This window comes from Nomascus leucogenys, chromosome 6, assembly GCF_006542625.1.
Source record: "Nomascus leucogenys isolate Asia chromosome 6, Asia_NLE_v1, whole genome shotgun sequence".
Taxonomy (NCBI): domain Eukaryota; kingdom Metazoa; phylum Chordata; class Mammalia; order Primates; family Hylobatidae; genus Nomascus; species Nomascus leucogenys.
Genome location: NC_044386.1, coordinates 96460897 through 96486484, shown reverse-complemented (window position 1 = coordinate 96486484; position 25588 = coordinate 96460897). Strand labels below are relative to the sequence as shown.

The following is a 25588-nucleotide window of genomic DNA, read 5'->3' as shown; positions in this document are numbered from 1 at the left end:
TGCCACACGCCCTCTGGTGGGAAGCAGTGATTGATGGGTGACATTCAGCAGACGGCTAGCCTGTCCCCAGCTCTGGAGCCCTGCTTCCAGGGTCCTGCACCTGCACCCTGTGTGCCCGGGGCCAGCCTGCCTGGGCTCTGGAGCCCTGCTCGGCCGGGGTTGCCAATGTTGAGGGGAGTGTCACAGGCAACAGTGGCTTCCCCAGGCCCAAGCCTGTCTTCCTGGGCTCCCACCGTGGCCTCTCCAAAAGATCCATCACCAGCTTCCTGTTTCCAAACTGAGTCCTCAGACTATTCTTGGGTGTACCCCCAACCTCACCTTTGCCCACGCAGTTGCCCTGGCCTGGCCGCTGCTGCCCAGCCATGGACCTGCTCAACCCTCTGCCCCCAAGAAGCCTGCTCTCCCCATTGCAGCCCTGCTGAGCCCCTTCTTGCCCCTGCCACATCCTCCTGCACCCCTGTGGCCTCTGTCCAGGTGTGAATGTATCTCCCTGGCAGTCTGGGAGCTCCTAGCAACTGGGGCCAGGCCTCTTCTCCAACTGTAGCTGAAGCCTCTGTAGCTGAAGCCTCGGCCGAGTTGGGGAGCTCCGCCATCCAGGCTCCTTCCCTTGTTCCTTTGCCTCCTCTGAACTGAGCACTTGGACACTGGAGCAGGAGAAAAAGAGAAAGGGACCCCCAACACACCAAGGAGAACAGAACGCACTCCTTTATTCCCTGGGAGACAGGTTCCCTCTCGGGGCTGGGGGACGCTTAGTTCTGGGCCCCAGCAAGGCAGGGACAGTGCTGGGGGCACTGCTGGCTCCACTGCTGGCTCCACTGGCAGGGCAGGTCCAAAGGGGCTCCTGGCCCTTCCTCAAAGCTTCTCCAGGTAGGAACCAGGGACGAAGCCACGCTGCCCATTCCTCTCCACGGTCCACCAGCCATCCTCCCCTTCCAGGATCACCTCCAGGATGTCTCCCGCGGAGAGGTCCAGCTCATCTGGGTTCTGGCCAAGAGATTGAAAGCGCATGACGCTGGAAGGGCCTGCAGGGAAGGGCCTGGCGTTCTCCCACCCAGCAGTAAATGCGGCATGTCTCCCAGGGTGGGCAGGGGCAGCCGAGCTGTGTCCGTGCCTGCTGGGGCAGCCCCTTGGAGACACAGGATGGGGGTAACCCAAGGGACCGGGCCTCCCGTCCCCTTCAGTTTGTCATCATAGGCCTCCCCCAACCTGGGTTTCTTCCCAGCCTTACCTCCCCTCTCCCACTCTGGAGACACAGTGACTGGACCATGTCAGGGGCCATGGGTGCTCATCATACCCCAAGCCCAGGGCACACACATGCCCAAGCTTACCACACAGCCTCCCCTTTGTGGTCCCCAGCCCCAGCCAGCCACTGCCATCCAAGTACCCCGTCATTCTCCTGGCCTGGCTTCCCTGCCTCCCCGAGCCCTGGCCTTGTCAGTGGAGTCCACACCCAGCCTGCCTGGCCATGTGGGGGTGCTTGGCCCCAGTCCAGGTGGATGTGAGGTCTGGCTATGTACCCCTCCCCTCAAGCAGGGAGCAGAATGGACTCTCATAGCTGCCCCATGGCTGCCTTGGTGCATCCTCACCCTATGGACATCAGAAAATCAATCCTGGCAGGATTGTAAGACTTATTCTGGCCACAGTTTTCCACACCCGTGGCCACGAAGGACAGGGCCCTGACCCAAAGGCACAGAGCCTGGCCCTCAAGCTATGACCTGCAGGCAGCCCCAGGCTCTGCCAGCTCCCCGCACATGTGCACCATGCAGCGCCCAGCCTGTGTGGACGGCACAGGCACATGTGCTCCACGTGTGTGCTGTGTACAGGCCCAGGCAGACACAGGCCTGCTGCACACCAGCTTCCAGTCAGTACATGCACCCTGAGGCCCCCCCAAGCCCTGGGTGCTGTTCTCAGAGCTCATACCCAAGCACACTCCCAGGTGCCCTTGCTAGTGTAGACGCACAGGCACATGTGCCCTCCTGAGCAGGAGAGGACGCTCGAAGATGAGTGAAACCATGAGGAGAGATGACGCAAGGCACTGGATGGGAGAGGGAGCTCTCAGGTGCAGGGGAGGTGGCACAGGTGGGTTTGGGGTGTAGAGGCCTCACCTGCGCTGTATAGTCATAGAGTGCCTGGTACTCCTGGGCTGGCGAGGCCGGGTTTCCCTGCATCTCCTTCACTGCGATGGCTGCGTAGACACCCTCATTCCTCTCGGGGGTGGGGGTCGTGGTCTCCGTGGAGGCTAAGAGCAGGGTGAGATATGGACCCCTCCCCTTTCTGGGGACACTGGCCCCTGGAGGTCCTGCTAGAACGGGGTTTCTCCATGCTGGGCCCTGCCTCTTCCTTCCACTGTCTACACTTGCTGTTGGGGGACACACTCTTCCCCTTGAGGGCCTCAGTGGCCCCATCTGTGCCATGTGGGAGACCTCCGCCCCCGGGGGTCAGTGTGTTTGGGGGTCCCCTCCTGATCCCCTTTACCAGCAGAAGCTGCCGACGAAGTGGTCTTGGGACTTCCGTGCAGCAGTCCAGAGAACCTGGGAACGGGGAGGAAAGAGGGTGAGTGCCCCCGCCCCACACTCAGGGACCCACTGGGAGGGAGGGTTTAGACAGGGAGAGGTCTCAGAGCTGCACGCGCTCTGCCAGGGCTGGGGCTGCCCCTAGCCTCCAGGCATGGATGTCATTTATGAGGTGCCCCTCAGGCAGGAGGGCTCCCCAGAAAGTGGTCCCGGTGGCTCCTCCTTCCCCAGCTACGCCCTCCACTGGCGCCCTCTGCAGGCCATCTCAGCACCTGCTCCCTGCAGGGCCCTTTGGGGGCATCCTAGAACCCCCAAAGCTGCAGCTTCATGGGAAGACTCCCATGGCCCTTTGGGGGTTCTAGGACCTCTGTGCTAAGGCCTCGTGGGAAGACGCCCAGTCCTCACCCTCCAGGACCCTGCTCTAGCTTGCCCTAGCAGCTTCCCCCGCGGGTGGGGGTGGGGGGTGCACTGCCGCACAAAGCCTCCAAAGCCTGGCTCAGGTGCCCTGCTGAGGCCTCCACTGCCTGGGCCGAGCCAGCCCTCCTCCCTGTGGGCCTACGGTGATCAGGCCAGCTCAGCCACCCTGTGCACAGGAGTTCCGGGACAGCGCTGGGCTACTTTACCCCTGCCCCTGCGCCAGGCTTAGGCCTGGACTGAGCTGGGGTCATGAAGGTTTACTGAATAAAGGAAAATAAAACAGAAGAGGCAGATGCTGGGGGCACCCCCTGAAGTGGGCAGTAGTGAGGGCTCAACAAGTAGAGGCTGACACTGCCTCCAAGGCGAGAAGGCTTCTTGGTGGGGTGGGGCTGAGTCTTCAAAGGTGAGTGTGAAGCTTTACTAGGAGAGAAGGGGGAGCGAGGCACTGCGGGTGACCAGGAGAGGGAGCGCTCAGGTGCAGGGGAGGAGGCACGGCACAGGCAGGGTTTGTGGAGTGGAGTGGACCAATTTGGGTGTGTTGGGGACAGGACTGAAATAGGGACTGGACCAGACCCTGAGGGACCTTGAATGCAGGTGAGGGGCTGAGCCATGACTCAGGGTCCTGTGGGAGGCAGCCCTGCAATTCAGGGTGGCATGTGGAGGGCCTTTCCCACATGAGGGGCCAAGGGCCAAGGCCCCAGGAGTGCACACACATGCTCAGGGTGGACATGCATGGACCCAGCACATGGGAGGGCCTGACACCAACACAGGCGGGCAGACACACGCGCCAGCAACCCAGGCAGCAAAGGATAGGGTGAGAGCTAGCAGGGGCTGGGGACAGGAGGAGGAAGCGACCAGGGCAAGGGGAAAGGTATGCAGGACTTGCTGAGCCATTGTGCTGCCTGCCCCACACCTCTTTTCCCCAGACTGTCTACACTTCTGACTCTCAGCCACTGACCCCCGCCTCTTCCCAGCCCTGCCTGGCTTCTAGATGCCCCATCCAGAGGCCTGACCAGCCCCCTCCAGCAGCCAGGCCTCCCTCCGCCCTGCAAGACATCTCTCTCTCTCTCTCTCTCTCTCTCATCCTTTCTGGGGCCACTCCTTTCTGCCCCTTCCTGATACTGCTTCAGGTGAGCTCTTTTGTCCAGTTGCTTAAATGACCACATTTGCTGGGATCCAGGTCCTCAACAGGCGCAGGGAAGCCTGTCTCACAAGCTTTTGTAGCATGTGAGGCTGTGAGTGTGCTGCCTCCTGGGGTCACTGCTTTCACAAGATTCTCAAAGAGGGTGTGTGTATGCCCCTCTCTAAGCACGGGTGGTTCCCACGAGCCTCTGCCTCCCAGGAGTAGGAAGTTCCAGGGGCTCCTGAGGCCCTGGAATGAGCTGGTCCTTTTAAAGGGCCGGGAACTGCATCAGCCTCTCCCCAGAGGCCACTACCTCCCAGAGGCAGGGCCTTCTTGGTTGAAGGTTGGCTGAAGAGTGGTGGCATGGTGGTGGGGGCACAGGCACCATGTGAAACCCACAGACCCTTGTGGATGCTCACAGACAGGGCACGTGGCCTCCCTCAAAGGCCTGGCTATGAGGGCTCCCTGAGCTGGCTATTGTGCTGCCAATGGGCTGTCACTTTCGTCATTCAAGGCCTGAACCAGGAGAGTCCTTAGATTTTGAATCTGACCCCAACACTCAGGGCCCTGGCCTTAAAGAATGCGAATGACTTGCCCAGGTCACACATTGAGGCCCATCACTAGGACCTTGGCACCTGACTGCAGCCAGGCCGGGGAAGGGGCCCTGGAAAAGCCTGGAGAATTCTCCAGATGCCCCAGTCCTGCTCCAGCCAGACAGCGTTGCCACTGCAGCCTGACAGGGCACCAGGCTCACGTGAGGCCTCAGGGACAAGGAAGCCAGCATAGGGGCCTCCTCAGAGCTCGGAGCACATCCCCTAGTGAATAATTGGGGTGTGATTATTCACTTAGTGTCTGGGTCCCTTGGGCTGAGGGTTCCATAGGCTGAACTGAGCTTATCTTGTCTCCACAGAGTGCCCAGCACCTAAACTGGGCACCAGATACAGATACACAGTAGGTGCTCAGTGAACGAGGAAGGGCCAGGTACAGAGGAGGGGCTCGACTCACTTCCTGGCCCAGCCTCAGGCCCTCCCTCCGTCTGTCGGGGCCTCACCTCTTTATCATGCCGCAGGACGGCTGTATGCCAGGGCTGCTGGTCAGCGGGGTGACCTCCCGATCGTAGTAGTTCTGGTAGGGCACCGGAGCTGCAGACAGCAAGCTGTGAGCCCCAGGGCGGCCCCCAACACCCCATTCTGGCCCTGCCAGAGACTCGGCTGGGGCCCTATGTTCCCAATCTGGCCCTGGCCCTGGCCCATCCGGGTGCCTGGGGAGGTGCCTGTCTTGCTCCCATGAGAGACCCCACTGTAGGTACCATCAAAACCTAATATTCTGGACCCGTGATCCAGTGGAACCAAACAGGCGGGGAGTGGGGGCCGTGGGAGCTCCTCACATCAATGCCCATCCCCACCTCTTCCTCTGAGTGCCATCGTGCCCTTAGCTTTGCCTGAGAGAAGGCAGCAGGCCTAGGACCCAACCCCCCACAACCCCTGCTAGGGCTCCTCTGCCCGGAAGGGAGCTGTGAGCTACCTCAGCCCTGTCCTGGCACTTGAGGCTCAGGGCCAGGCCTTCCCAGGGGCTCAGTGCACCCAGAGGCTGCGCTGTCCGCAGGCCGGGCCTCACCAGGGGGCTCTGTGCCCGTGCTCTTGGCCTGGATGAAGCCGTCGATGTCGGCGTCTATGCTGCAGCCTTCCAGCGTCAGCCGCACTTCCTCGTAGAGCTGGGGCAGGAAAAAGCAGAGGCTGCAGCCCGATGCCCACTCTGCCCCTCTGTGGGCCTGAACTCTGGCCAGCGGCCCCCACCCACCGGCCTCCTCACAGGCCATTGTGTGCGGCTCGGGGTCTTTGATCCTGAGGGGTCACGGCCCTGGCTGACAGCTTCCTGTTTCCTGAACACCTTCTGTGCGCAAGGCCCTGTGCAAGGGACTTAACTCACACCTGTCCTCTGAGGTAGACCCCACTTTTCCCACTGGGTAGATGAGGAAACTCAGAGGAGAGTGACTTGCCCAAGGTCACAGAGCGAGAATGCAGCACAGCCAGGCCTTGGGGCTAGGAGAGTGGATCCAGAGCTTGCCCTTCCACCTGGAGTAGGCAAGGAGGCAGCAGGGGGCTCGAGTCACTTGGGCAAAAACAACAAGAAAATCAACCCCCGCAGCCCCCAGACAGGAGCATCAGGCAGGAAACACAGCAGGCAAGGGGGCCAGGGATGCCCGGGAGAGCCATGTGCTGGGCTGCATCAGCAGAGCTCAGGGCCCCTGGCTGGGGGCCCTCTCTGCTGGGGAGGACCCAACCAGCAGGTTGGGCTCAGTAAGGGGAACCAGGACACCCTGGAGATGTGGGGAGCAGAGGAAGGACTGCGCCTCGGCTCCTGCAAGCACCAGGCCTAGAGCAGAGCAGCCAGGATCCTCCAGCTTCTTCCAACCTCTGACAGCTGTGTCCACCTCCCCTCCCATCCCCGGCAGAGGGAGCAGGTGCTCTGTGGCTCTGAGGCATGAGGAGGAAGTCAGATGGCAGGGGAACCACAGAGTCACCATCTTCCAGGCAGAGAAGCCATGGCCCTGTGCGGTACTGAGCTTCTGTCCTGGGGTTCTGGGGGCAAAGGCTGAGCTGCTGAGGCCTGAGACCCCTGGGGCCAGGCTGATCACAGAGGACCAGGTGCTTGTTGACTGGCTCAGACAGACCTGGGCACTTTGCCACCTAGAGGCTGCCCTCCCTTACCCCACCAAGGCCCTCAGCCCCCACCTCATCATCCTTGACACACTGCATGGAGAGCTGGTTGCTGTGCACCCACAGGGCGTTGCGGAGAATGGTCAGCCGGTCAAACTCTTGTAGCTGAAAGGCCTGGGGGCAGTGGGAGGGAGGTGAGCAGTGAGGAGGGGGCCACAGGGCCCGGCCAGGCTTGGCCCCATTCACAGCTCAGCCGGAGCTGACCAGGCCAGCCCTCTCTGCTGGAAGCCCAGTCCAAAAGAGAGAGTGCCCTGGGGTCCCCATCCTGACTCCGGGCCAGCGCTGAGGCTGCCGGGAGGGAGGTGGAGCTGCGCAGGGGGTCCCTGTCCCAGCCTCCCTTCAGGCCGCACCACACCAAGGCAGAAGGGTAGTGAGAGGAACCTCAGACAGGAGTCCTGAGCCCTGTTCCCCAGGCCCTGTCCATCGGCAGCGCCCAGAGAGGCTGTGGGTTTTGTCGAAGTCTCAGTTTTGCCTTCAACAAAAAGGGTGGAAGAATGCCTGCCTGCAACGAAGGGGCCCAGGACTCAAGGGCAGGCAACAAGCACCAGGGCCAGGGCCCAGCACAGGCCTGTGAGCAGGAGGCTGAATAAATGAGTAACGGGTACCTTCCCCCACTGCCTCGCTTGGGCCGTTTGAAGCGGCTGGAGCAGGGATGGGCGTCTCACACTTCCCAGCTGGGGAAAGCGAGGCTCCACGTGGGCCACTCACCTCACAGGTGGTCCGGTGCTCCTGCTCCCACTCAGCCCGGACCTTCTCCAGCTGCGCAATACTCTGCCTGTATACCCGCTCTGAAAGCGCAGGCAGCCTCAGGGAGGGCCCTGACAGGAGCTCCTCCACCCCTGTGCTCCAGCAGGGTCCCATCGTGGAGGCCTCCTCCCCCCTGGGAGCCCCGCCTCCCCCGTGGGACCTGCCCTAGCAGCTGGCAGGGCCTCATCTGAGTGCCTGTCAGGGCCACCCACGCTGGTACTGCTGCTGCTCCCCAACTGTGTTCTGAGCTGCCTGAGGGCTGGAGTGGAGCCTCATATATGCAAGTCCAGAGTATCGGCCTCTGGGCATCTCTGGGCGCCCCACCTCACTTTCCAGAGGGGAAACTGAGGTTCAGAGAGGGCAGCTGAGAGGGCGCTGGAGGAGGGGTGGAGTCCCACAGGCTTGGGTCACAACTTCCGTGCCCAGATCTCTGGAGGTCACCTGTCCCCCAGCCAAGGGAGTAGCTGGGTCCCAGTAAAGGCAGAGCAGAAGGGAGAGGCCTTCCCAGGGGAAGGGAGAAGGGTGGGCGCTGTGTCTGGTGGGTGGGGCACCAGCAGGGACAAGGGTGTTGGTAGGATTCGGGCATCAAGTGAAGGACAGAGGCCCAGAGAAGGCTGTGTGCACACATGAGCACACATGCGTGTGTGTGTGTGCGCACATGCGTTTGAGAGATGAGTGGCTCTGTCTCCTGGGGCTGTGCCATGCAAGTCCTGGGCTCTGAAGCCCATTGGCCTGGGTTCAAATGCAGTCCCCACCACTTATTGGCTGTAACCTGGGGCAAGTACTGGACATTTTAGTGCCTCTGTTTCCTCATCTGTTAAGAAAGGGAATAATAACAGCAGCCACCTCAGAGGGCAGCTGTGAGGACTGAACACACGAAGCGCCAAGAAGGGTCGGCGCCTGGGGGAACACAGCGTTTACTTTGACTGCACATATCTGGAATGAGAGCGCCGCGCCCATGACTGTGCAGCCAGGTGGGAGTGTGTGTGTCCCCAGAGTGAGGAGGTGTGTGTGGGGAGTACCGCCCAGGCCTCCGCCCCGGTCGGATGGGGCAGCCAGGCTCACATACCTGCCTCGGCAGCCGAGTCCTTGCACTGCCTGGCTTTGTTCTGACTCTGAGGAAACAGAGGGAAAGCAGCGCTGAGCCCCTGCCCCAGGAGCCAGGGCCCACCCCGGCGGCCCTGAAGTGACTGTCACACCTTCCCTGGCCACCCTGGGGGGGCACATTCAGGAGCCAACTGTGGGCAGATGCTATCATCCACCAGCAACCTCCGCCCACAGAGGACCACAGGCTAGCTCCATGGAAAGGGAATGAAGCAGGAACCGAGCCCAGGAGGATGCCTGTGAAGAGTGGGACCACAGCCCACAGGAGAGGTGCAACTACTGCTGAGCCCCCTGGCTGGGACTTGAGCTCTGGCCGCTGACTGACTGCCCCCAGCTCACCCTCGGGCCACTTCCCTCTCTGGGCCTCAGCCTTCCTGTCTGTGCAATGAGTGACATGTTTCCTGGGCTCTGGGAGCTCTGATACCCCCACTCTGGCCTAGGGGCCACAGCATCAGGAGCATGGGCTCTAGACCACCTGAGTTGGGGGTCCCTTCTCTGCTGCTTCCTGGCTCTGAGACCTTAGACAAGTCACTTACTGTGAGCCTCAGTTTCCTGTGACATGGGCCTACTGAGCCCTTCTCCAAGGCTGTGTGAGGGTTGGCATCTGCTCTCATGGCCCTGTGGGCCTCAGTGGGCCTGCTCTGAGGAATGGGTCCCTGAGTGCCGCCTGATGGTGGCAAAGGGGATCCAGCTGACCTGCCTGTCCATGCCCTGAGGTTCTCTCTAGGAAACCCATTTCACAGATGGGGAGACTGGGGGTCAGAGAGGGCTGAGCAGCATCCCCAGATGCAGATCTTGCCTGGGGGTGTCTACAGCACCCCTTCCGTGCCTCCCCCACTGCCCCCAGCCCTGGGCGACCCACACGGCCCAGCAGCCCAGCGCACCTTCTCCACCTGCTTCTGGTGGCCGTTGGCGCTAATGCGCTCGAAGGCCTGCTCGGCGTCGTCCGCGTCCCGGCACTTCTGCTCATATGTCTTCTTGGACTGGGGGAGTGGAGGGGTGTGACTTGGGGGCGTGGAGGGGTGTGACTTGGGGGCTGCACAGCCCTGTTCTGTGGTCCCCGGGAGTGAGGCTCCCTTAGCCCAGCCTCCCTTTTTCCCTGGCGAGGGTTGTGGGTGGAGTGGGGGCATCCTCACCAGGGACAGGGATCTGGGGGTCCGGAAGGAGATGGAGAAGGCATGGGGGCTGCTGGCAGTCCTGCTGTCAGGCCCTCCCCACTGAGGACAGCGTGGCCTGCCCCAGGCCCCGCCTCCTGGGCTGTGCTCCTCGGCGAGGGCACGCCCTTCACCACGCTGCGCCCTCTTAGGAGCCCCTCTCCCTTCCTGTCCAGCGTCTCGCAGGATCCAGCTCAGGGGTCCCTCCTCCCTCCACCCCTGGAGTCCCCAGCTGACTTCATCTGCCCTTCATTCATGAGCCCCCCAAGGGAAGGGCCCAGGCCCATCCCCACGGGGCCATGGAGCCCAGCGCAGGCCCAAGCGCCCCTCAGGCTGTTGCGCCCTGGAGGACCAAGGCCGAGGCCAGCCTGTTCCGAATGCCCTGCCCGGGGCCACAGCCCAGGATTGCACCCTGAGCTCTGCACTGCTCCTCGAGGGAAGGCCGCGGCCCCAGGCCCTGGCGCTCACCTCCATGGCCTTCTTGTAGAGCGACAGCTTGCTCTTCTGGACCCGGTCCATGACAGCCTCATACTGCAGGGGACACGAGGTTCTGAGCCGAGGGCCACGGCCTCGGGAGGCTCCCCTAGGCCAAGAGGACGGAGTGTCCCTGGGATGAGGCGCAGCACCTCTCCTGGCTCTGGAGAGAGGGTGACAGACTGCCCTCCCTCCCCCAGAGCCTGCTGCTTCACAGTGACCCTCACAATGGAAGGCCACAGAGAATCCCAGGGCATGGGTGCGCCGTGAGGTCCTGGCTGCAGACCTTGGCCGGGGCTTCGTCTCCAGCTGGAGTTCCCACCCCAACACACGTGTGCACACAGTCGTTCATCCTGCGTCCCCGAGCCTCTGCAGGCATCACAGTCGCTCATGTGTGTGTACACTCTGGCACACATATACATGCAGAGTTCCACATTAACTCGGAGGCACATAGGCCCCATCCCTAGCTGCCCACACGCATGATCACAGGCATTCCTGTGCACACCCACAGACGCCACTCACAAGTACACACTCCCACAGTCACCCACACACAACCACAGGCCACATGCAGGCACAGTGGCCACTGGGCCCCTATGCCGAGGTCTGGGGCCAAAGTCTCCCCTCACCTCCCAGGCTTCCTGTTCTGATGGAGAATGCAAAACAGCCAGGACAGCGACTGGGTTATGAGGTAGGAGAGCTGAGCCAGTTTGTGCCTGGGGTCTCAGGGGAGGGGTTCTGTGCCAGCGGGGAGACCAGCGAGGCACAGGCACTCACACACACCCCCCAAAACACCCAAGTGCACAGGGCTGGACAAGGACACATGCTCACAGGCATATGCAGGGGAGCGTAGGCACGTGTGTACCGTCCTGTGAGCATGTGTCCCTGCTCTGTGGCACGCACACACACACACAGGCTCAGACACACATGGCACACACTACAACACAGCGCTCTGCCTGCAGGGCCCTGGCCACCTGGGGAAAGAGTGCTCTGTCCAAAACAGCCTTTGCAGCCAGAGCAGTTCCTCTGGCCACAGGGCTCAAAATAGCAGGGCCGGGGTCCCTCCTTCCTGGCAGGCTCTCTGCAGGCTCTGCAGGCAGGTCCCAGCTCAGAGAGGGTGCCTGCTCCAGCACCTCAAGCCTTGGCTGGCTTCTGGGGACCCATAGTCTGCTCAGAACCCCATATTTAGAATCCTGAAAGCCCAGCTGGCAGATGGGCAGGTGGCGCGGGCAGCCACGCTACATTTCTGCCAGCAGAGCTGCTAACCAGAGCTGGAGCCCTGTCTGTGGAGACTGAGGGGCAATGGCTTGGGCTGAGCTCCCAGCACTTGGGAGGTAGACATATGTGTCCCATCCTGTGAGAGGGAAACTGAGGCACAGAGCTGGGAAGTGGTATGGCCAGGACACCCAGGCCTAGCCTGGCCCCAGCCTCAGGTACAGCTTCTTCCCCTTTGAGGCTCAGTTGTGTCTTTTCATTTTCAGTTCTTCGGCCACTTTACAATGATCCTCTCCAAGCAAGAAGGGGGTCTGTGTGCTGCCCTCCCACCCTATGCAGGGCACCACCCTCAGCACTAAGGCCCTGAGAGGCTGAGCCCCCATCCTCACAGGCCCAAGCCCAGCCTCCAGGCCAGCCTGTGTCCTGCCTGCCCTCCAGGGAACCTATATCCAACTTCAGCCCTGCAGCCTCCCTGACAAGCATCTGCCAGCCTCTTGCTTACACACCTCCCATGATGGGGACCTCACTTCCATGCAGTCACTCTGTCTCGGGATAGCCATGCCCTACATATGGGTGAGAAGTACCTTTGGATGCTAAACAATGCCATACAACTCTCCCACCCCAGTCTGTGTCTGACCCCTCAGCCTTGGGCAGTCCTGTGGGGTGACTGGCTGCAAGTCTGCCTTTTTCCAGGACAATCAGACCTGATCCTTGGAATCAAGACCGGTTTCCAGTGACCCCCACAACTTAAACTGCCTCCTCTGGACACCGCCAAGTTGCCACAGACCCTCTAGAGACTGCTGTAGTAGGATCCTCCTAGGCGTGAGGCAGCTCAACGGGAAGGACCCTCCATGGGGCTCTGGGACTGAGAGTTGGCCTTGGTGCCAGCGGCCAGGCCTCTGCCCTCCCCACCCACTTCAGATCACCCTCAAGCCCCAAAGCCTGGGGTGCTGTCCCACCACCACCCTTGCTGCCCTCCTCTGGCTCCACCAGGAGGGTCAGCCCCCTACCCTCACAGCAACTGACAGGCTGGCAATGGGGCAGCAGCTCCCCCACCCCCTGCACCTGCCTCACCTTCTTCCTCTGCTCCTTCTGCCTCTCACGAAACTCCTCGAGACTCCGCAGCTCCTCGCGCAGGGTCAGGGCCAGCTGGATGTGTGAGCTGCCCACATTCTCCATTTCTGGGGGCAGAGCATGGATACTGGTCCCCAGTGTCAGATCTGATGGGCCTCAGCCACCCACAACTCACCCCTGTGTGGGCCAGCCCAGCCCCAGCCCCAACACCTCATCTTCTGTCCCCCCAAACCCTCCACCAGCCTCACAATCCCAAAAGATCCCATTGCCCCAGGGTAGGGGACTTACGCTGCTTCAAGGAGTCAAAGGAGGCCCTCAGGGAGCTGCAAAACAGACGGGTCCAGGTTAGGAGGAGGAGAGCACAGCGGGAACCTGCAGTCCAGGCTGCCCCCCGGCGGGGCGGGGTAGGGGGGAGGACTTTTATTTTGGTGGGAAGACCCTGAGTCACTTAGAACCAAGGGACCCTTTAGCCAGATGGTGACCCTCCACTGGGGCCCCAAACTGATTTCTGGAAGGCAAAGCTCTCTGCAAATTAAAGCAATCAACCCCCTGCAATGTGGCAGAAGAAGGAGGTACCGAAGGCCCCCACCATCTGTGCTCCTAGCTGCGTTCTTAGAGAAGAGGGGATTGTCTTCAGGACCCTCCCTCCCTCCCCTGAACTCCTCTCCCACACTCACAGCCCTCTCTCCTCTGCAGGTACCAAATGGCCCCAGGGTGAGGCTGCAGGGCAGGGGACAGTGTTCAGATGGGCTCTCAGCAGGTGGCCCAGGGGATGTTTGGAGGAGGTTGGATGGCCGTGGAAGAGGCTAGCAGGTCAGGGCGCAGGAGGTGAGAGGTGGGCACTGTCTACCAGGGAGGGAGGGAGGGAAGGGCCCAGCACAGCGCATAGGAGGCAGGGAATGATGGGCGGGGCCTGCCAGAATGAACACATAAAAACAGGACACCCAGTGCAATGTGAATCTCAGATGAACGAGCACTTTTTGAGTATAGTATGCCCCTTGTAGTATTTAAAACGGACTTTTATTTTTTAAGTATTTGTTGTTTATCTGAAATTCACATTCGCCTGGGCATCCAGTATTTTATCTGGCTCTCCCTGCAGCCTCTCTGTGGAGCAGCTCCGCTGCCCCCTGGCGGCCACATGGCCTCATGATGCCCACCACTGGGTGGCGGGGGCAGCGCACCAGGCAGGCTTCTCAGGGGGCTTCTCCTCTCAGTAGACACCTGGGGAAGCAGAGGCCAAGAAGGAGCAGTAGCCTGGCAGGAGCCTGGGGATCCAGGCCTGGGGGAGATCTGTGGGGGCCAGGCCCCTCGCCCTAAACTCGTGGATCCCAAAGTGAGGTCCACAGACCAGCCGCATCAGCATCTGCGGAGCCTGTTAGAAATACAGATTCTCAGGCTCCTCCCTGACCTCCAGAGGCTGAGGCTTCGGGGTGGGGCCCAGCCCCAAGCGCTGCTGATGCCCATCCAGACGTCAGAAGTGCTCACAACTCTGCCAGCACAGGTGCCTTTATTATCCCTTTTCACAGATGAGAAGCCAAGGGTCAGAGAAGTGAAGGAGCTGCGCCCGTGGCCACCCAGGCAGAATCCAGGGAGAGGAAGGAGGAGAGGGGTGGCTGTGTGGTGACCCCACCTTCCCTTGTGGGGCTCAGGACTCTTCTCTGACTCCTCACCAGCAGTGACACCTCCAATCCCTCTGCTTCTTGTCAGTTCACCCCTCAGCTCAGTCCCCCTCATTCAGTTAGAAGCCTCCAGGCACAGCGTGGTCCCCGCACCCCCAACCCAGCCCTCACGCACACCACCCTCCAGCCCCACCTCCTTCATGACCACAGCATGCCCAGACCCCTCCCAGAGCTCAGGGCCTGCACATTCACTTCCCCGCCCTCACCTTTTGGGTCTCATATCTGACAGATACCTCAAATTCAGCGTGTCCAAAACCGGACTCAGCACCTGCCCTGCAAACCTCTCCTCTTCCAGGGCTCCCCTCTCGGCAAAGACACCACTGTCCACCAACTATACACACCAGAAACCCAGGAGTCACCCCTGGCTCTGTCCTCTCCCTTCCTTGCTGCCACCTTCTATTTTATCTCCTAAATCTCATGCCTGTCCCACACTAGCTGCCACCACTGCTGCAGCCTCTGCCCCACCACCTCCATCTCCCACCTGTCAGCCCTGCTCTCTGCCCCTCCCCCCAGTGCTTCCAGGTGCCAGCCTCCATCTTGCCTCAGGGCCTTTGCATGTGCCCATCTCCATTGCTGCATCTTTGCCTGGCATCCTCTTCTGTCCTTTCTGAGCACTGATGTCACTTTGGGCTGACCCAGTGGATGTGTGTCACCCGGCTGAACCATGAGCCCTTGAGGACAGGGGCAATGCCTGGCTCTCCTCCTCATTGTCCCCAGGCTAATAATCTAGATTTTCTCAACCCCAATCCCACCTGTGGGCCACCCTGGTCCATGGTTTCAGGCTGGGGGGGTGCTGTAAGGAATCCCAGGTTCTGGGAGCTGCTGACCCTTTTCCCAGCCCCCATCTGAAAGCTGGGAGCCTGCCTGAACGTACAGCACTGCCAGATGGACATTCAGCCTCTGTCCCACCCCTGGGACAGTCTTGACAGTGATGGTCTGTGCTCACCTTGAACTCCCATTGGCCCCCATGACCTGGCTAGGCCTTGGGTGCTGCAGAGATACTGGTGCTGCCTCTGTCTGGGGCACCTGGGCAGGCAGGCTCCGGCCCCTCCAGGCCCCTCTTGCTGTCCCCTGGGCTGCAGGCCTTCCTGCCCCAGGTCCCCTGTCCCCATTGCTGGAACCATCAGGCCACCCTAGCTCAGCTCACACAACAAGGCCCAGAACACTCCTCCCTTTCTTGGCCCCAGATGAAATTTCAAGGAGCAGCCTCAGCTCTGTGGATGAGAGGAGGAGCCCAGCTTTGCCCCAGAACTCCCAAAGTGAACAGCCTTGAGCTCTGATCTTGGGGAGGATCTAGGGGCCACATAAAGTCATTCTCTGCCCCATGAAATTCTGGCTTCCTCCCACCGTCTGCGCAGGGAAACTGTCAAGATCTCCCTGAGCGCCTCTACTGTGTCTCCATCGCATGTTGAGGACAGGGTCCCGCACAGGCCTCTGCCTCCTGCCATCTGTCACCAGTGCCTTCATGTGTAACTCATCCCATTGCCCTTTTTGACTCAGCTCTCAGGAAGCTCAGTCTGAAATTCTGTGCTCAAATAGAATCCAGATTTCCAGTGTGTTTCCTGCTCTGACCCCACTGTGTCCCTGCTGCCTGCCCACCAGCTGACAGGAGTAGCTCTCTCGCCTCCCTGTGCTGAGGCTGTGCCCACAGTGAGCCAGCGTCAGGGGACATCTGACAGGAACAGGGCCTGGCTGTCTCCCGCCAATATCCTCAGCAATGTCGTCATTCTCTCTGAGTTCAGAGGAAGAGAGACCATGAAAAAAAGTGAAAAATCTCTCTGACAGGAAAACCACAGCATTTTTGGTTTGTGACAAGTGGGGGTGAGGCAGGGACGTGAGGATTCAAACCTGCACCCCTTGGGGGCTGTGCCTGCCCACTGGTAACCACAGAGGGGCTACAGGAAGCTGGCCTTGCCTTGATTTTCCTTTGTTTCCCAAACCCCTGCCCTGTGCATCTTCTGGGGGCATGCAGCACCCCAAGCACCTTACCCGACGCAGGAGGAGCAATAGGGGAGTGGAAGTGACAGCTTTCTGAGGGAGGTGACATTTCAGGCAGATCTTGAGGGATGGGTGGGACTGGGCAGGGGAGCAACAGGGCAACAGCAGGAGCAAAGGCCCAGAGGCTGGAAAGGAGAGTCAGGCAAAGTCTTTGCAGGGCTGGACATGTGACGTCAGCAATATTGGTAAGCCCCCTGCAAATACTAACACTGTCTTTTTTTTTAAGATGGAGTCTCGCTCTGCAGCCCAGGCTGGAGTGCAGTGGTGCAATCTGGGCTCACTGCAACCTCCGTCTCCCAGGTTCAAGTGATTCTCCTGCTTCAGCCTCCTGAGTAGCTGGGACTGCAGGCTCGCGTCACCATGCCCAACTAATTTTTATGTTTTTGATAGAGATGGGGTTTCAGCATGTTGGCCAGGCTAGTCTCGAACTCCTGACCTCAGGTCGGCCTCCCAAAGTGATGGGATTATAGGCATGAGGCATGGTGCCTGGCCCTAATGCTGTCTTTAAAATGCACTGAAAGCGCTGGTGGGGATCCCTGGAGTTTGGGGACTGGGTCTTACTTGTCCATCCTCCATTGCCACTGCCCCACGGATGTTTGCTGAGTTAACATGTGAAGGAGGTACATGTCAAAAATCACTTAAGATGTAACCTCCTGTTAATTTCAGTGGCCTGAGCCTCCAGGCCTGAGGGTGTCTCCTGGCTGGTTTGAGGTCAGGGGACTGTGCAGAAATGCAGCACCTTCAGGCAGCAGTTCTGCCTTTAGGGCTCACTAGGCTATTTATAGGGTCGCTTAACCACCTGGCTTTTGTCCTCATTCTGCACCCTGTTCCTAGTCTTCCCATCCCCCAGTCCCCTGCCCGTTCTGCAAGGGGCAGGGAATGAGCATCCCACAGACCTGGGGGGCAGCTGTGGGCCTCAGGGAGGCCAGGGGCTTCCCCTACTCAGGGATGGGCCCTGGAGGGTGGGCCACCAGCCCCCATGTTGAAGAGCCGGGTCACCTTTCCTGAGGGCCAACCCACACCCTCCCCACAGGAGTCCAAGATGAGGAAACAGGTCCACGGCCACTGCTCACACTTCCCCACCAAAAGCCCTTCAGGTTGGCATGGGGAGGGGTAACTGGGTCTAAGCCAAGACTCTGACAATGAGGCAAGGCAAGGTGTCTGGGAGGGCTTCCTGGAGGAGGTGGGGCATAAATGGGCCCTAATGCAAAGGACTAGGAAGGAGAAGGAAGTCACCCTCAGTGTGCTGGACTCTGGCTAAGGAATGGCAAAGCCCTTTATTTTATTTTATTTTATTTTAAATTAATGAATTCTCCTGACCCATCCAGGGCATGGCACATAGTAGGTCCTCAATTAAATGGTGACTAAATGGATGGAGGATGGATGCTTGGCCTACACTGAAAGGAACAGCTGCATGGCCTCACCAACAGTACTTCATGCCACATGGGTCAACAGCAACACTATGGAACCCCACTGTGTGCAGTGAACCCCTGTGGCTTGGCACTCTCTGCTTGTCCTTGTGACTGTCCAGAACACCTCTCCAAGTGACCATCCCCTTCCATAGGTACAGACTCTGGATTCAGAGACAGGGAGGACCATCCAGGGCCACACAAAGGATAGGTCAGGGCAGAGCCTGCCCCACCTGGCCTTGAATAACCATGGCACAATCAGGGCCGCCAAGAGCCTCCACCTGGCCCCTTCCTGGTTCTACAAATGGAGCAAGATGCTGCGCGCCTCCCGCCTCCCACGGCCCACACTGCTCCCCACCCCCATTGTATTTTCTGTGGGTAGATTCTCCTTCCCTGCTGTAAATCCCCTGTGACTCACAATCCCCTGAGCCTGCATCACACAGACCCACTCCAGCCTGGCTCCCATTGTGCCCTGCTGGGACCACCCTCTCCACCTCTCCCGAGTCTCTGAGTCCTTCCCATGAGGCACCCTCTCTTTCTGGGAAAGTTCTCTTCCAGCTGGCCTGGAGGCCGGGAGGCCGGGAGGGGCTCCCCTGGTCGTGCTGCCAGGCCCCCACAGCTGCTCCTCCCCTGGCTGAGAGCTCTGGGCACTGCTTCCTGCAGAAGACACCTCCCTGCATACGTCCATTCACTCCTCACCATGTCCTGAGCCCTCCTCTGTGCCCAGCCTGCACCCGGCCCTCAGCCCTTCCCTCGGGAGGCCCTCAGACCATGTTCTTGTTGATTTGCACAGCAGCTCGCTGGAGTGGGAGATGAGACACAAACTCGGAGAGGCTAGGCGACTTGCCCACGGTCCCACAGCTCACATTGGCCGAGCTGGGGCCAGAGCCCCAAGGGCTCCTCAGAGCCCTGCATCCTCCCAGGGCTGTGTGCACACTTTCTGGCCTCACACACAGCTCCTGCCACATCTAAGCCTTCCTGTGATCTCTGGCTCCTGGTTGGAAGCAGGAGCCGCCAGGGTGCCTGGTGTCTTTGGGGGACCTTCAGAGTATGGCACATTCAGTTCCTCTCTCGGGGGACAAGGCAGGAGGGGAAGGGGTTCCACAGCAGCTGCAGGGTCAGGCTAAGGGTCCCTCGGCAGGAGGACTCTGCAGAACCCTTTCAAGAACTTGCAGGCCAGTGGTCTGTCTGCCCCTTAGACTGGCTCTGTCCTCACCCAGGGGGACAGTCTGGGCCTTCCCAGAGCAGCCTCTCCACCCCACTGTTAGGGCGGCTCTGTCCTGAACTCAGCTTCATCTCCTCACCTCTCCTCCCACCCCAGCAGTCTGCGTGCAGAGACCTGTGGGGCTGGAGACCTCCGCTTCATCAGAGCCACTCTCCTGATGGCCTGCCCTCTAACCAGGCCTCAGCTAAGCCCATGAGCCCACTTCTTCCTTTGAGGAGGGCTGCGTTACTTTCCCATCACTGATGAGGAAACGGAGCCACGGAGTGTGTCAGCAGCCAGCCCATGGTCAGACAGCTGGGGGATGAGGAGCTGGCACCGGAACCCAGGTGTGTCCCCTCCTGGACCCCTGTCTCTGGCTACATCTCCATCCTTGAAGCCCATGCTGAACCAGTGCTGCAGGAGACTTGGGCCACCAGTGCAGAGGCCTGTCACCTGCCCCTCAGGACTTCAGTGGAGGCCACCCAGGCTGGTGCAGGCTGCGCTGCAAATGACTGAGGATGGATGGCCTCCTGTCTCCCCTGCCCAGACCCTTTCCAGCACTCAGACCCTTGGGCTTCCTCCCTCACAGAACCCGGCCTCCCCCTGAATGCCCGATAACCAGGCACCAAGGAGCAATCCAGCCTCCCCCATGCCAGGAAGACCTAAACCTCATCTAAGGGCCCGGAAACTGACAGCAGAGGAGAGGAGTGGGCCCCAGGGCCCGGGAGCTCTTACTTGATCTCCGTCTGGCCGCCTGCCTTCCGTGCAATCTGTACCAGCTCCTTCCCGTATCGCTCCTCCGCCTGGGCCCTGCAAAAAAAAAAAAAAGGGCATTTGAAAGATCATCAGTGACTTGCCACCTTTGGGGGAGGCCCAGGTTTGAGGGAACACAGGAGAGTTTTTTAAAGCAGGGCATGTTCTGACAGAGTTTGGCTGGGATGGGGGCCTCCTTGTCCACTGTCCCAGGAGCTGAGCAGAAGGCACCTGCCTCCTGCCCTGTGCTCCCCATGGCCTGCCCAGCAGCTCACCTCTGCCTCAGTAGCTCCTCCATGTCTTTGCACATCTTCCTGCCATCCAGAAGCCGCTGCAGCAGCACCTCGTAGCCCGTGTGGGCTGTGAAGTCCCTGCACTGTGACACAGGACAGAAGGACACATGAGAGCCACGACGAGGCGACACTGAGCACAGCCCTGTGGGGACCCTCCCACCATCTCGGGAACAGCCTCTCTCCTGCCTCCATCTCCCCTGCTCAGGGCAAGCTCTTGGGACTCCAGACCTGGCTTTACACAGGCACATGGGAGGTCCCCTCACATCTGTTCATAAGTGAGGTACATAAGTGAGCCCCACCCAGCTGACAGGGCCGGGGGTGCCGGGCCTGGCATCAGAGCTCACAGGACAGGACACACATCAGCATGAGACAGCAGATGGGAAGGGCCAACCTTAAGTCCCCCTGATGACAACCAGCCCTGAAATTCACTCACTCACGGTGCCACCCTTCCAATATCCCTGTCTCAGCTAAGTGGGGAAACCGAGGTGTAGGAGGGTGACGTGATCGCATCCAGAGTGGCCCAGCTGGAAAGTGGCTGGCCTGGCCTTGAACCCCAGGCTGTCTGGCTGGGGTCCCTGTCCTTCACCTCAGCACTGTGCAGTCTCCATGACCATCACAGCAATTGCAGTTTCTTGGGCACCAGCCATGTGCCAGATGCTGCGCTGGGCTCTCTGTGGGCTCAGGAACCCCCCGCCCCACACAGATCCAGGGAGGTGGGCATGGAGGGTGACTTCAGTCAAGGTAAGAGCACGTGCAAGCACACCCTACATTCACCTCTGGACTGGGGCGGGGTGGGGAGCCTCAGAGAACTCTCCAGGGACAGCTACCCTCTGCTGCCTGGCACTTGCCCAGCTTGCTCTGGCTGTTGTTCCTAGCCAACCCAATTCTCCTTTCTCACTGTGCAGTGGATTCCAGGTGCGTGTGTGAGCTGCTGGTGTGGGAAGCTGGGTGTGAGAAGTTGGGGGAGGGAGGTAGTCTTTAAGGACTATGAAGGAACAGAGGTCTCCCAGAACATTCCCAGGCCTGGGGAGTGGGTCCCAGGGCCAGGCCCCCCCCACAACCCCCTGAGCTCTCCCAGGTGCTGCATGCAGGCTTACTCCAGGGGAGCTTGAGGGGTGCTGGGGAGACAGGATTTTTGTCACCAACTGCACCAAGGCAGGCCTGACATTCTGCACTTAGTCTGTCTTCCTTTCTATCCCTGAGGACCCCTAAAGCCTCAGGGACTGGAGGAAGAAGTCCCAGCTCCCCTGACCACACACATTACAGTCTCCAAGGTCACACACACTCCAGGGTCGCACACACTTAACTCAGGTAAAGCCTGGTACTCCTTCCCCTGACCCATGTCTCCCCTCAAATGCCACCTTAGGGGTGTGAGGGGAGCAGGGATGGAGTCGAAATCCAGGAGAGCTCTCTGCAGGAAGAGGCATTTGAGTCAGGTGCTGGAAGGAGAAGGTATTCTCCAAGGTCTAAGAAGAATCTGAAGTAGGGGTAGCAATGGCATAAATTGCCCGAACAGTGCCCCCGCTCCCCACCAACTCCAGCCCACCCTCACAGGTGGACTCTCCTGGCCTGTAGGACACTTAGGACCCCAAGCTCCTACCCTCTCCATAAGCATCCCTAGAAATTCCTGAGGAGGGCCTGGCCCAGGCTCAGCTGTCCACAGAACAACAAGCAGAGTGTCTAGCCTGGAAGGCCAGAAGCTGTCCCCCCAGCCTCAGAGGCAGGCATCCACCCCCATGTCCAGGTTGGCGTCACTGGGCTAGCTTGGAGCAGGCTTCCATTTCTGTGGTTTTGGTGGGCAGCTGCTTGCAGCCAGCAGCCCTCCCCTTCCTACCCCTCAGCCTCTGCCCTCACTCCAGACCCTCAGGTCAGAGCCCCTGGCGGCCGGGAAGAAAAACAAATCTGGGGCCGCAGCCTCCTGCCCCTGCCCGGAGGGACACCAGCATTCATGTCAGAATGCCACAGACCCCCCCACCCCAGAACTGGGAACCACCTTGTGTGGCTCCCCTCACTCCTTAGGAAACTGAGGCCAGAAAAGGAAATGGCTAGCTCGAGGCTGCAGAGTCAGGACGAGAATCTGGACTCTCAGGGGACCTGTCATTCCTTCCTGTTACCTCTGGAGAGGCCACCTGGAGCCCAGCCCCACACCCAGCCCTGACGCCAAGGGAACCCTTCTTCTGTCCTTATGGAGGCCCCCAGAGTGGAAAGAGAAGCAAATCAAACCTACGCTGGCCATTCGGGAGGAGTCAGAAAGCAGCGAGAGGCCCTGCAGGCTGTGACCGCCGTGCTCAAGTCCCCAGAGGCTGCCAGCCTCCAGGATCCCGCCCAGTCCCCCGCTCAGAGCTCTGGGCTGCTAGCAGGGGCTGTGGCCGAGTGAGCTACTGTCACAAGGACTGGGCTGTTCCGAGGAAGTGCCTGACTCCCCAGGGGCTGCTCACGATGCTTCCCAGCCCTGCACCCCTTCCCCCAGCCCGCACCCTCCTCCTTCACCCCCACCCCTGCCACCTCCTCAAGGGCATGGGTCTGACTCAGTGCTCTGAGCTGGGAGAGTCAGGCTCAGGATGTGTTTAGGAAATGAATGAACCAATCATCCTATAACTTAATCAGTCGTGTGGGTCCGCCATCCAAGGCCCAGCATCAGCATCACCCCAGGGGGCCTACCCTAGTTGTCCCCCACTCCTCTTACCTCCCTCTCCCCTCATCCTGTCCAACCTCTGTCATCTGAATGCTGCCTGTGGCCCTGCCCTTTGTGAAATCTCTATTTACCAAGTCTACCTGGCACACACTGCACCAAGGGTATCATAGCGTTATCTTCCTGACCACAACACAGATCTCAGGAGGCAAAGATGGGGACAGGAGGCCCAAACAGGGAAAGAGACTGCCCAAAGCCACTCAATGGGCAAAGGGCAGAGTTTGGGATCTGAATGCAGGTCAACCTGTCCCCAAAGCCATATACCTACATCAGCCATTTAGTAGACAGCCCAGGAACCATTTTCTATTTTGGAACATCCAAACATGATTTGAAAAAATAACTCTTGAAAATGATTACTCAAATTATCTCCACCTCAAATCAAAGCTGTATTTTGGGCTATAATTTGGTCACTGTGGATTCACAGAGGCTAGCCTGGTGCCTAGGCTGGGTTAGAGGAGTGCAGCCCTGGGGAACCAGTGAACAGCCAGTGGTCACGGCCCAGCCGTGTGGCACCCAGGACAACCCGTTCTGGACTAGGGGTGCCAGGTGGGGAGCAGGCACAGTCTCTTCCTCTGGGAGGCTCACTTGAGCCAGATGTGGGACCCAGCCCTTGCCATCCATGGTGTGTGGCCATCGGCTCCAGGCTGCATCCCAGAACTCCAGGAGGAGACTCTTGGGAGGAAACATATTCCTGCCTCTGCCTTGAGGCAGTGTGGCCAAGGCCTGGGTGCCCTGTTCTGTCCAGGGACAGCCTACTGGCTTCATTCTCTGGTGGGTGTTGGTGTGAGCCATGGCCCAGGCCTGTGAGCTGGCCAGGGCCCTCCACACCCCCACTGGTTGAGTGGAGAAATACCCTCTGTAACTACCGCCACTTCCCCCTTTTCATGCCCATGACACTCTTGGTGGCTGCAGGGGCAAGACCACAGACACCAGGGCCTGAAGCAAGCCACTTTACTTCTCAGGACCTCGTTTCCTCATTGGGAAAATGGGGGCAGGAGGCTAACCTTTTCAGGCTCTGACAGCCCACCCCTCTAGGGCACAGTCCTGTTGGTGTAGGCCACAGGTCAGAGAGGGTACTCGGGCCTGTTTGAGAGGCTGGGAAGGGTCTGACCGACTAGATGTGGGTTCACACCTCCCATGACCCTGGCCCTTCTCAGTCTGTTTCCTTCCCTGTGAAAATGGGCCTAATAGTTCTCACCACATAGAGATGACCTGAGAAGCAAGTGAAATTGTGTGCATAGGTGAGAACGGTGGACTCAAGATCAGGGCTCACCACAAGGCAGATACTGGGCTAGGGGTGATGACTACCATTTTATGGATGAGGAAAAGGTAACCCAGAGAGGTTACCCAATCTGCCCAGGGACCTGCCGGGTGCAGCTGGGATATAACCCAGATATCCCAAGCCCCGATCTTGGCTGTTAACTTCCCATTACTTCACCTCTCTGCAAAGCCCCACACTCAGGGCCTGTCACCCGGGGGCAGTTCAGCAAGCAGCGGCTCCCCAAGCCCTGCCTGCCTGCCTGCCACCTCCCCCACCAGAAACACCTTCCCTCAGCTGGGGCCAGGCTGGAAGAAATGAGTCACCTCGTCACCTCCCCTCTCACCCTACACACCTTCCTCCACCAGAGGGTCCATTTAAAGGGGAGCAGAGCCTTTTTCAAATGCTCCCTTGCCTGGCACTCCAGAATACAGCATCTATCAGAGGACAGCTAAGCCTCCAACCTTGGAGGGGGACGCCTGGGTTTTGGTCCGAGTTCCCATCTGCTATGTCCAAGAATTGGCACCAAAATCTTCCCTGGGAACCAAGTGAGGGCCGTGGAAGGTAGCCAGGAAGAGCTGCCTGGTAATTCTGTCCAGGAGAACAGCCTGACAGGGAGAGGAGCCCCAAGGAGAAGCTGAGTGGAGCAGACTATTGGGTGCATCGGGAGGGGTTGGAAGTGGAAGGCTGTAGGGTACGGAGTGGTCAGGGACTCCAGGGGGGCAGGGTCGCCAAAAAACCTGCCCAGGTGCCAGGGAGAGAAAGGGCTGACCTGTGTGCATTCGCTGTCACCAGTTACAACAGTACCAGGGCAATGAGATGTTTCTCCCCTTTATAGTCACGGCCCCGTGCCCCACCCCACCTATGGAGACCCCAGAGGCAGCTGGCAGTGGAGTGTGGGTACCCCATGGCAAGGGAGGAAACTGCCCCTGTTCTCTTTTCCCCATCAGAGGTTTCCAGTGAAAGTCAGGGGACTGGGGAGCTTTAAATTGAATGAGAGTGAGATTGTGATACTGGGTTGGACTGGATTGGGTTACACCTGAAGATGACTGGGAAAGCTCCAGTATGGGCCCACAGGTGGGGAAGCAAGACCTAGCAGCGGCTTTGGAAGGTAGCTGCATGGTGCTGCATGGTGCTGCATGGTGTTGAATGGTGCTGCGTGGTGCTGCGTGGTGCTGCGTGGTGCTGCGTGGTGCTGGGGTGCTCTCCTCCCTCACACCAGCAGTGACTTCTGCAGCCAGTGTGGCTGACTCTGTGGGTTTGCTAGCACCTAGTTTCCTGCTGCTTGTCTTCTGTGGACTGAGAACCTGAGGTAGGAAGGGCTGAGCTCCATGGAGGCAGAGGGGGGTCTTTCAGGTTCCCCACTGGATCCTGGCACCCGGTGCCTACACACAGCACTGCTCACAGACACACTGAGTGATGGGCTGGAGAAGCAGCTCAGTGAGGCCCTCAAGAGGACAAGGCCTTATGACGGCTGCTTCCTGAGGTGCCCCATGGAGGGGACCAGATAATTTGCTTGCAGATTCAATGACCCATTACCCAGCACCTTTAAATAAGCCAGACACACTGGTCCCCTCTACTTCCTACAACAGTCCTCTGAGGCAGGAATTATCATCCCCATTGTATAGATACAGAAACTGAGGCACAGGGACGCTAAGTCAATGGGTAGCAACCAGGCTGCTTCCACTGCCCTACAGTCAGTACCCCACAATGGGACTCCTCTCCGCCATTACTGGTTGGCAAAGTGAGGCAGGCAAAGGACCA

The 25588-nt window shown here is 59.7% G+C and overlaps 1 protein-coding gene across 3 annotated transcripts in view; it reads right to left on the bottom strand.

The window, feature by feature from the left end:
- Positions 1-687: 687 nt before the first annotated feature.
- Positions 688-25588, bottom strand: part of PSTPIP1 (proline-serine-threonine phosphatase interacting protein 1) — a 42934-nt gene continuing 18033 nt past the window's right edge. For 2 of the 3 annotated variants that reach the window (XM_030814844.1, XM_030814843.1), the window contains 14 exons: positions 19857-19957; positions 19564-19638; positions 12827-12861; positions 12539-12645; positions 10247-10309; positions 9509-9607; positions 8590-8635; positions 7482-7561; positions 6789-6887; positions 5671-5767; positions 5105-5195; positions 2476-2531; positions 2106-2239; positions 688-984 (listed from right to left, as the gene is read on the bottom strand). In XM_030814844.1, the coding sequence (XP_030670704.1) occupies positions 853-984; positions 2106-2239; positions 2476-2531; positions 5105-5195; positions 5671-5767; positions 6789-6887; positions 7482-7561; positions 8590-8635; positions 9509-9607; positions 10247-10309; positions 12539-12645; positions 12827-12861; positions 19564-19638; positions 19857-19957 (1215 nt within the window). In that variant the 3' untranslated portion in view covers positions 688-852. Of the gene's footprint in view, positions 985-2105; positions 2240-2475; positions 2532-5104; positions 5196-5636; positions 5768-6788; positions 6888-7481; positions 7562-8589; positions 8636-9508; positions 9608-10246; positions 10310-12538; positions 12646-12826; positions 12862-19563; positions 19639-19856; positions 19958-25588 lie in introns of all 3 variants that reach the window. The other variant, XM_030814845.1, reaches the window with a different exon arrangement.